Genomic DNA, 9,779 nt, shown 5'->3' with positions numbered 1-9,779 from the left:
TGCTATCCTACCTTGGGTAGGCATGGGATGCATGTTAACACAGGTCTCTTGGGAACACAGGTGAAGTCAAGAAGCTGAGTTTATCCCTCTTCTACCTCTGCTACTCTCTAAATAATGTTTTCACATGCTCAGTCTGCACTTTCTCTCTGATACTAGGCGTATGTGCTCTGAGGATGAAACAGACTTGGCAATAGGCTAAACCCTGTTGATCAGTCAGAAATGCTCAGTTCTATAGAAACAGACCTCATTACTATATCAACTGAGTTGTCTACCTAAAAGTGACCCTGTCTCCTGGAGGTGACTGACATCTAGTCCTCCAAAGCAGAAGATCACTTCCAACACAGGCAAAGGCCTCTCCTGGTAGAGAGATGGAGAAAGGGATCATTTACTAGATGTCTGATGCAGATCTAAAAAGAGTCACAGCTATGACACTCACAGAAAGTGGAGTGTCGGGGGGAAACTGCTGGCTCAGAATGGAAAGTTTGTCTCTGTTGTATGTATGCAAGTATATTTGTGAAGGGACTGGAGCACTAGCCCCAAGGATTTGTTAGGGAGCTCTGCCAGGAACATGCAGAAGATGGACACAGTAATTTGTTGTTCTGTATTTCCTGTACCAATCCCAGTTACATTCTTCTTGCTTTCTCCACAAGTGTGTTTTTCTCGTCAGAGGCAACAGAGAACTCCTATCATTTGGCCAGCTTCTCACAGATCCAACGCAAGTTGATGTCACATGATGAAGCATCGAATGTATTTGTTAGGCCTATGGTCACACAGTTGAAGTTTTCTTGCTGACTGGTAATGCTAAATGGGAAAGGAAATGTGATTAAGGCCCATTTGTCAGTCCTGCCCTTTGCCAATTCCAATCCACCTTCTCCTATCCCCAAATCTAGCTCTACACTGGCCCTTCTCTGTGAGCTCTCCTGTGAGATGGGCTCAAAGTCCATCTTGTGCTTAACTAACTCTTGTGCTTAACTAACTCTTGTGATTGGTAAGAAACATCTCATCTGTCTTTTTCTCCTAGAAATAATGTTTTAGTACTGTATGTGCTATGTTCACAGCAGGAGTATGGAGAGGTTGCTCTTCCTTTCCTAGGCCCCAGCTGGCTTTAGGAGAAACTCTTTTGGCCTTCCCCCACCTCTTTTTCTGCCATTCAATCCCTTTCAATCTGACTGGAAAGAGTCTGGTTTCATGGAAAGTTCATGAGTTTTGGAGTCAAGTTGATGTGGATGGAGCCACAATTTAATCTACCCAATGTGGTGATATTCAATACATTTTTAAGCCTCCCATCCTCAGTTCACCTGTCTGTTAAATGAGGACTAATAAAAGCTTTTTTCTACAGCATCATTGTGAATACTGCAGGAAATGACATGAGTAAGTGCTTAGCAGGTGCCTGACATTTAGTAGACATTGAATGAATCTTAATTTCCTTCCTTCTGTGAGAAGCCCAGTTATAGGCTGGGGAACTGACTTACTTTCTGTCTGACTCCACACTTTCTTATGTATACCAGTAATGTCACATTCTCCACCAACACTTATGTCCATGGAATGATTCATAGGAGATAGCTCTTGGGAATTGAAGTTCATAGCTTTAAGGCATAGACAGTTGCTAATAATATACTTCCTTTACATAAAGAAGACCCATATGGGGAACTTAAAAAAACTTAGTAATAAAATACAGTTTATGAGTTAAAAGAGACTTTGAAATATAGCAAACAAATGGTATGTGTGTGGATTTGTTTGCATCTTTATTTGAACAGAAGAACTCATTGTATGAATACTCTTCTCTCTGCTTAGAAATGTTTGACATTCTCCTTAATAAAAGTTTACCAAAAATGTGTCTCTGGGAATAGGTGCATCGGAAGAAAGGAGAGGAATAAAACAAAAAGTCAGGTCTCAGCTTTTGTGCTATTCCAGGATAAACCCACTGAATCTCAGGTCTGGTCTGTTTAGGCAAACCAAGATCTGTAGAAAGATGTGAGATATTCACATACTTGCCATTGAATGGGGAGTTGTTGATCCAACGCCATCTTTTCTCTGTATCCTGGTATAAGCCAATAAAATATTTCTCAGCACCAATTATGTTCTGCAGAAATTTCTAGAAGATAAAAAAATAAACAGTTCAACAAAAAGGAGGTTTTTTTGTTCATTTGTTTTTTGTTTCTGTTTTTATTTATTTATTTATTTTTTGCTGCTGTCTCCCTTGTACCAAAACACCCTGATTATATCTGATTCTGGGAACTGACAGGCTGGAAAGGGACTCTGGGGCTGGCTGTAGCTGGCATTACCATAAACCCTAGAGTAGTTTTCAGTATACACAGAGCATCAGGATCACCTGGAGGTCTTGTTAAAACACAGCTTGATGGGCTTCTGATTCCTGGGAGGTCTAGTTTAAGGGACCAAGAATTTACATTCCTACCAAAGTCCCAGGTGATGCTGATGCTGCTCTCCAGGGGCCACACTATGAAAATGAAGAGGAAGGGTATATATGATCTAAAAAAGGGCGATTTCAAATAATCCTTTTTTTTTTTAATTTGCATGCCTCTCTGTTTCACTGCCAGAAATTTTACATTCCAAATGAGGTCGAATCAAGTGAATTTCTTGAGTTCTTAGCAAGGCAGTATAGTTGGGGAGATTTAAAAGAGTGTTGAGAAATAATCAGTGAATTTTGAGTAGTTGCTAAATTGACACCAATCTATGATATCTTAGTTTCTTTACTAAACCAATGAATCACAAATCACTCAAGCCAGAAGTCTGAGAGTTCCTGGGTTCTTTCCTGTACTCTTTATAAACCTCCTGTAACCAGTGAATGGGTATCCAAGTTCACGTGAGTCTTTCTCCAACCAAGGGTTATTGATTTTATTCCTCTTTTTCCAATATTCTCCTTCCCTGAAATATCTCATTTCATTATTCTTTAAAATTAATTACTGTATTTACTCATTTAACGAAGATTTCTTGAGTATCCAGTGAGCCATTGTATGAGGCCAGGGATATGGAAACAAATTGGTTTCTCCTTTAAAAAATTATGATCTGGGACCACCTGAGTGCTCATTCAGTTGACCATCTGACTTTGGCTTAGGTCATGATCTCACAGTTTGTGGGCTTGAGCCCTGTGTCGGGCTCTGTGCTGATAGCTCAGAGCCTAGAGCCTGCTTGGATTCTGTGTCTCTTTATCTCTCTCTGACCCTCCCCTGCTTGTGCTCTGTCTCTTTCTCTCTCAAAAATGAATAAACATTAAAAATTTTTAAATAAGAAATTATGATCTGAAATGAGATTTGCAAACTATAGCCAGAGGGCCAAATCCAGACTTTAGCCTGCTTTGTAAATAAGGTTTTAGTGGAACACATCCAGGCCCTTTTTTTTTTTACATATAATCTATGGCTGCTTTTGAGCTACAAGGTCAGCATTAAGCAGTTATGAGTTATGATAGAGACCATATGACCTGAAAAACAAAATATTTACTATCTTACCATTTAAGATAAATTTGCTGACAAATGGTTTAAAATAAGGGTTCTTAACACGTTACTCTCTTGCACTGAGCCATGGATGGTTATGAAGGGGGTTTATGAAGCTGTTGCAGCTTTACTCAAAATATTATGCTTATGTAGTGTTTCTGGGAAGAGGTATCTAGCTTTAATCACCATTGTTAAAATGTCAGTGATCCGAACATGTTGAAGATCCACAGGTCTAATAAGAGACGATAGATGAGTTAATCAGCATAGTGAAGTCTCCCAGGTATAGAGCTAGGGAATATGTACTAGACATAGAGCAGGCAGAAAGGAGGAAGTGATCAATTCTACATGGATTTGGGGTCTTCTAGAAAGTTGAAGTGATACTGGAGATGAATTCTGAAAAATAGCTGTTTGTCAGGAAAAATGCGAAGGGAGGGTGTGGAAATTCCTGGAAGAGGGAGCATCAGATCACAGGTGGACTGCAGAGCACCTGAATGTGGTTGTGTAGAGGGAGAAGGGAGGTTGGTGGAGAACGAGACTGACAAGAAGGCAGGTGCTGTACAAGGCCTTATGTGTCATGCTAGGAAAACTGGACTTTAACCCACTTTAATTTGGAAAATGGCACAGACAGTTTAGAGTGGTAGAGATGTTATTGTGTGGGTTCTATGGAGGATAGGTAAGAAGGGGCAAAATCAGGGACAAGGAGAAGAGTTAGAAGAATTCTTAAGAAATCCAGGTGAGAAATGAATAATTTCTGTGGAGATAGAGAGGAAAAGAGTTGGTTAGCAACTAATTTAGGGGAGAAGAGAAGAGATTAAGTCTCAGAAAACCATCAGCATTCAATCTTGGGTGACATGATGACTCACCAATATTTGGAACACAAAAGGAGGAGCATTTGAGGTAAAATTTAATTTAGCTTAGTTTTGAACATGTTGAGTTTGTGGTGCTTTTGAAAGATCAAAGTGGATTTTGATGTATGGTCTGGTCTAGAGAAAAGTAGCTGGGGATACATACTTGAGATCACTCGCAAATTGTGGACATGATGAGCTTTTTCTGGAGAATACCAAGGATGACAACTTGAGATGCACCAGAACTTGAGGGTTGAGTAGAGGAAGAGACTGTCAACTTCCTCTTTCAACGCCCTTTCCCCCCTCTTCTCTTCGTTTCTCCTTTCTCCCCCACAGCTTACTTCTGGTTTTCTATTGTAAGGTATTTCCCCTTCCCATCTGTGTACTTAGCCTCAGAGGATCTGTAGCGTTGTGACCCCTGCTCTTTGTTAGACACCTGTCACTCAGAGGGGGCCCTATTATGACTTCTCCTCAACCACAGGAAGACTTTATAGAGGAGAGGTGAATGAGAGAGGGCAGAGAAGCAGCCATGGAGTATACAACACATGCCTAGCACTCAGCTGATGCTCAGGATTTGAAGGAGATGCAATGATAAACTAAGATAACTTATTATCTAAAATTGATTAGAGTTAGAGAGATATCAGTTTAATCCTGTCCTGTCATTTAGTGTGTGTATAACTTGAGTCAAATTATTTTTCTGTATCCTAGCCTCCTCAGATACAAGATATGGATAATTATACCCCCTCAGAATCTTTATGATAAAATTTTTTTGTCATAACTATATACTATCCCAATTCTATGATTTGATTCTTTATTTTTCATGTGGCTAATTTTGTTAATTTGCACCTTATTTATTTATGAGGATGCTACATTAATAGATCACATATATGAAGTATGCTGTCGTTTTTAAACAACTTTTATACACATCAGCTCATTTGGTCATTCCCTGCACTTTAAATGTCCTGACCCATCCCGAGGATATCAGTGCACTGCTAAACTTCATGGGAGAGAGGATACAGTGTGGATTTCCCCAGCTCAAATGACCTGAGGAATATACCCCATTGCTACTGTAAAGAGTCTCCAACCTTCTGATTCAGAGCAAGGATCTTGGGCTCTCAGCCAGGCATCTCTCCATTTCTCACCTCTACCCTGTCCCCACTCCACCAATCAAATCACTCCGCCATCTCCACTTGCTGGGGCTAATGTAGTGTGGGGTTTTCCCAGTGCACTCACCAGTTTCTCTAGCGTGTTGACAATGGCTAAAGTGGATCCTTCTGTTTTGCAAAAGTCCCTGCTTTCATTCCAAGACATTTCAAAAGGGGACAACCAAAAGCATTTTCCTTGATGAAAATACCACCTGTTGGGGCAGACTAAATAAATGCAAGAAAAGAAAGTATAGGATTAGTGGTTTGGAGCGTGAACCCTGGAATGGGGTCATAACCTAGTGGGACATGAATTTCTTTGTAGCACTTATATCTATAGAAATCATCCTCAATCCAGGTAGAAATCCCAAGCAGCCTAGTCTTAGTTTCCCTGTGGACAACATGACAGGGATGAACTAGAAGGTCTTTATGGCCCTCTTGAGCAAAAAAGTTCCACAAGAAAGGAGGCAATGGGAAAAGTGTCTAAGAATTCAGCACATAAGAACCTCATGTTGAGGGGAGATAATTGTCATGCACTTTACCTGTTCCATAGCTCTGTGTGGGAAGTACGGTGACATTACTGCTCCCAAAAGTCTGTGGGACTGAAACAAAAAGAAAGCCTGAAGGTAACTGTCATGAATACAACACAAACAGAGCAGCTCTACAGTCCCTGCAATGACCTGTCTCTGGACAGTGGCAGACGAGACGCTCTTGGCCACCTCCTGTGAGAATTTTTCATTTTCTATCTTTGAAGCTTCCATCTAACTACTATTATTTTTTGTCATGCCCTACACCCCAAATCTTGTGTGTGTGTGTGTGTGTGTGTGTGTGTGTGTGTGTGGCAGTAGGTGTGAAATGTTGAGAAAAAGAACAAGAGAAAGGAAGAGGGATGGGTGAATTTAGTACCAGGAGGGAAATTTCTCACTCCTTTCCATATATACTTTTGCCAGTGTTGCCCCCCTAGGTGGTGTTTGGAGCACTTCTTCTCTGGGTTCCACAGAGCAGGTGCCGTTCACCTCATGTCTACTGCCCCAACACCCCCTGCTCTGTAAGCACTCCTGCAGGCAGCCCTTGGCTCCCCTCTTAGTGGCCCCTGCCAATTCTAAGAGTTGAGGCTAACTGAAACTAGGTTCAGGACTGGGGATTTTGGCAGACACGGAGGCAGGTGAACATTCCAGAGATTTCCTATGAGCAGAGTCCGTTTATTTCTTTAAAGATAAATAGGGGAATTGATAGGCCTCTAAGAAGCCTCATTTTTCCTGGTTGGCCAAGCAGATACTGCAGTGGCTTCAGACGCTGGTCAAAACCTCTCCTCGGCTGCCCAGTTATTTGTCCCGTGTGGTTGAAGGCCAATTTAGTTTACCCAGACACCAAATCAGCGACTTAAATTATATTACTGAAACATACAAGTGAGCATTAATTTTTCATTTCATTCCCCAGCTCAAAGGCTCTTTGTGATATAAAATAACCTGTTTTTCATGAGCAACTGTTTTGGGGTTATAGCTACACAGAACTTTGTAAGTATTTCATGAATATTTCCTCCACATAGCTCACTGTTCTAGGAGCCTTAGTTGATACAAAGGTGAAGAAGAAATTATCTTTCTCCTAAAGATGTTTGTAGTATAATAAATGTTTTAAGAAGAAGTGAGAGGGAGGTCCTTGGAAAAGCTTTCCAAGGAGGAGGTTTGACAGGGAGAGCCTCATCTCTTGTTTGCTCCTTAGCTTTTGGCATGGGGTTTTGTGCTTTATAGAGGACAGCTGATTGATATCTCCTGTTTTCATTCTTCTGTTGGTCTAGCAGAGTGATTGGCACACAAAAAAGTACTGCTTACAATCTTTGAGATTTTTGTGGGATATGTTTTTTTATAGCAATTCCTTTAGGTGCACAACATGTTAGAGTTTATAAAATACTTTCTCATTACATTATAGTAATTATATACAAATCATCCTCATACCCAGGAGGAAAACTGAGGATCAGAAATTTCAGTCAGCTTACTCTAGGTTTCCCATTGATAAAAACAAGAAAATTAATTAGAAGATCGTTTCTTTATTTTCTGGGTGTGCTATCCTTTTCCCCCTCATATTATTGAGATATAAGCAGTGTGTAAGCTTAATTAGGTGTAGGAGGTGATGATTTGATCCATGTACATGGTACAAAATTATTAGCTACACAGTAAGGCTAGTTAACATCCCCATCACTTCACAAAATCCCCTACCCCTTTTCTTGGTGGTGAGAATATTTAGCATTTACTCTCTTAGCAACTTTCGAGTAGTGTGTAATACAGTCTTGTAAACTATAGTCATCACACTATACATTAGATTCCTAGAACGTAGTCTTATTAGAGCAATTAGAATATCTTTAAGGACCTTTCCTGCAAATGAATTTCTTGGGAAAGAAGGGCTGGAGAAAGGTCTGTAAGAAGTCAGCACACAAAATCCTGGAGGTACAGGGGAATAATTGTCATGCACATTACCTGTTCCATAGCTCTCTGTGGGAAGGAAGCTGACATTACTTCCGCCAAAAATCTGTGGGACTACAAAGAAAATCAGTTGTTGGCTCAGTCCCAAAGGTGGCTGCAGGATGAATATAACAAACCCACATCACCATGGGGGCTGCTGGGCCACCATGATCGTCACTGGGTGATCAGGAGCTCTCTGACTCAGGTCAATGAAGATGTATAGGGGTTTTTTTTTTTCCTTTTTTGGGGGGAAGTGTGTTTTCTTATTCATATTCATATTTTCTTCCTGCTCTCTTCCATGAGGACAAATGCACCTTCAGTTTGAGTCAGAGGGAAGACACCTTTTACCCAACTGCTTCTTTCACTCATGTTTCCTTCCTCATTCATGTTCCCTACCAGTTTCTCGGGCTGGAGAAGATTCTTGCTGCCACCGCAAGGAAACCCTTTGCTATGGGGCCTCTTCTCCTAAGCATCTGGATGAAAGTGACTATGGACATAGAGGGTAATCTCTCCCCCAGTAAAATCCCATTACCTTATTATGCAGCCCTTATCTCGGCCTTATCATTGGGTTGAACTGACACTGATTTTCAAGTTTGAGCAGCAATAATAAGCACTGACAAGTATTTTACCTCAGATTACCCAATTAACACTGTAGTGGCAAAAGCTTTGTGTGGTGTTCTAACCATCCAACACTGGTCAGTTCTACATCTCCAAGGGAGACCAAGGGACCTGGGCCATTGTGTGTGCTGGGGAGTGAGAAGAGTATTGTCAGTTGCCCCTACACTGGGTTCCTACCCCCAGGTGGAAAGACTTAGGCACATTGCCTTTATATTCAACTACTCTTTCTGAGAGAAAAATCAGAGAACAAGACTGTATGGGGTTAGGGTAAGAGGTTGCTCAAATACTCACAATAAAGCAGGAAAAAGATCATTCCAATCATTTTAAGCACCACTATGATAAGCCCATAGATTATCATATGCCAATTCATAATGAAGGAGATGAGAAGACCTGTCGGGATTAGAACACAGTACCACATTCAGAATCTGGGAACAAGGCTTCTTTCCAGCAGGATATATGCCTCTTTTCCAGAACACCCCATGGGAGTCTTGGAAGGCAGGCAGGCCATTGACAGCTAGCTACAAGAATGAGATTCGACCCATGCCCAGAAGATGCATAGGATCTTGTACTGATGGAATGCTCCCTCTCCTTCACCCATACCTTAGCTCTATCCTTTATCCCTGTCTATCTGTGGCCTCCTAAACTCTGTCTGTCTAACAAATCCTCTCCTGGACTCTTTGAGAATCTTTAGTTTTGAAATTATCCTGATCTCTGGGACCTTCTCTGTGGTCTTGATCATACAGACTTCAGGTGCCAGAAGACTCAATCTCTAAAAGACTATGCCCGGACTCTTACAGACAGGACAGGTGTCCCCAAAGTTCTTGGCATTGGGGAAGGACCAACAATCTGTGCAGAGAGGACAGACAAACAGACTCACCTGCTTTCTCTTGGGAAGGCTGGCCTAGTTTTCAGGTGGGGGTCTTAAACTTGGTGTGGCGGGCAGAGGCACCTTCAGAGAATCTGCTCCTTCTGTTCAAGCACCGTTCTTCCTTCTTCACACAGTGTTTAGTATATCTTGGCAGCATCCCCGTGCAAACACTTCTTCCTGGTAAGCGTTCTTGGCAAGGGGAGTGGGTGGGGCAAGGAGAGGAAGGGAGTTTTTAGTCTCTGCAAGAGGAAGCTTCATGCCAGGGGATCTAGTAAAGGGGAACATTTTTAGGAGAATTTGGAAAGCCACCTTGACACAGACTCACCCTATGTGTCTGAATCTACTTGAAATACAGTAGGAAGAAAAGGTGGTCAAAGGTTAACAAATAGGGAATC

The 9,779-nt window shown here is 41.4% G+C and overlaps 1 protein-coding gene across 3 annotated transcripts; it reads right to left on the bottom strand.

Annotated features, from left to right (window-relative positions):
• Window positions 1–582: 582 nt before the first annotated feature.
• Window positions 583–9,571, bottom strand: CLEC5A (C-type lectin domain containing 5A). Of its 3 annotated transcripts, none has more exons than XM_077781061.1 (7): window positions 9,394–9,571; window positions 8,808–8,906; window positions 7,914–7,973; window positions 5,982–6,041; window positions 5,531–5,667; window positions 1,992–2,095; window positions 583–801 (listed from the first exon to the last, which is right to left on the bottom strand). In XM_077781061.1, exons 2-7 carry the CDS (start codon window positions 8,884–8,886, stop codon window positions 687–689), a joined length of 555 nt encoding a protein of 184 aa, XP_077637187.1. In that variant the 5' UTR covers window positions 8,887–8,906; window positions 9,394–9,571; the 3' UTR covers window positions 583–686. The 3 variants fall into 3 exon arrangements, with proteins under 3 accessions (XP_077637187.1, XP_077637189.1, XP_077637188.1); XM_077781063.1 differs by having other exon boundaries at window positions 1,996–2,095; XM_077781062.1 differs by lacking the exon at window positions 7,914–7,973.
• Between the last annotated feature and the right edge of the window lie 208 nt (window positions 9,572–9,779).

This window comes from Crocuta crocuta, unplaced genomic scaffold (assembly GCF_008692635.1).
Source record: "Crocuta crocuta isolate KB4526 unplaced genomic scaffold, BGI_CrCroc_1.0 scaffold228, whole genome shotgun sequence".
Lineage (NCBI taxonomy): Eukaryota > Metazoa > Chordata > Mammalia > Carnivora > Hyaenidae > Crocuta > Crocuta crocuta.
Note: the sequence above shows the minus strand (reverse complement) of the source record. Positions and strands in the feature narration are given on the sequence as shown.

Coding starts and splice junctions, on each gene's coding strand:
- CLEC5A (XM_077781061.1), bottom strand. CDS start 8,886: ATGAATTGGCATATGATAATCTATGGGCTTATCATAGTGGTGCTTAAA. Junction 5,668..5,981: donor CACACAGAGCTATGGAACAG/GTAAAGTGCATG, acceptor GCATTTATTTAG/TCTGCCCCAACAGGTGGTAT. Junction 802..1,991: donor AACTCCCCATTCAATGGCAA/GTATGTGAATAT, acceptor TTTCCCATTTAG/CATTACCAGTCAGCAAGAAA.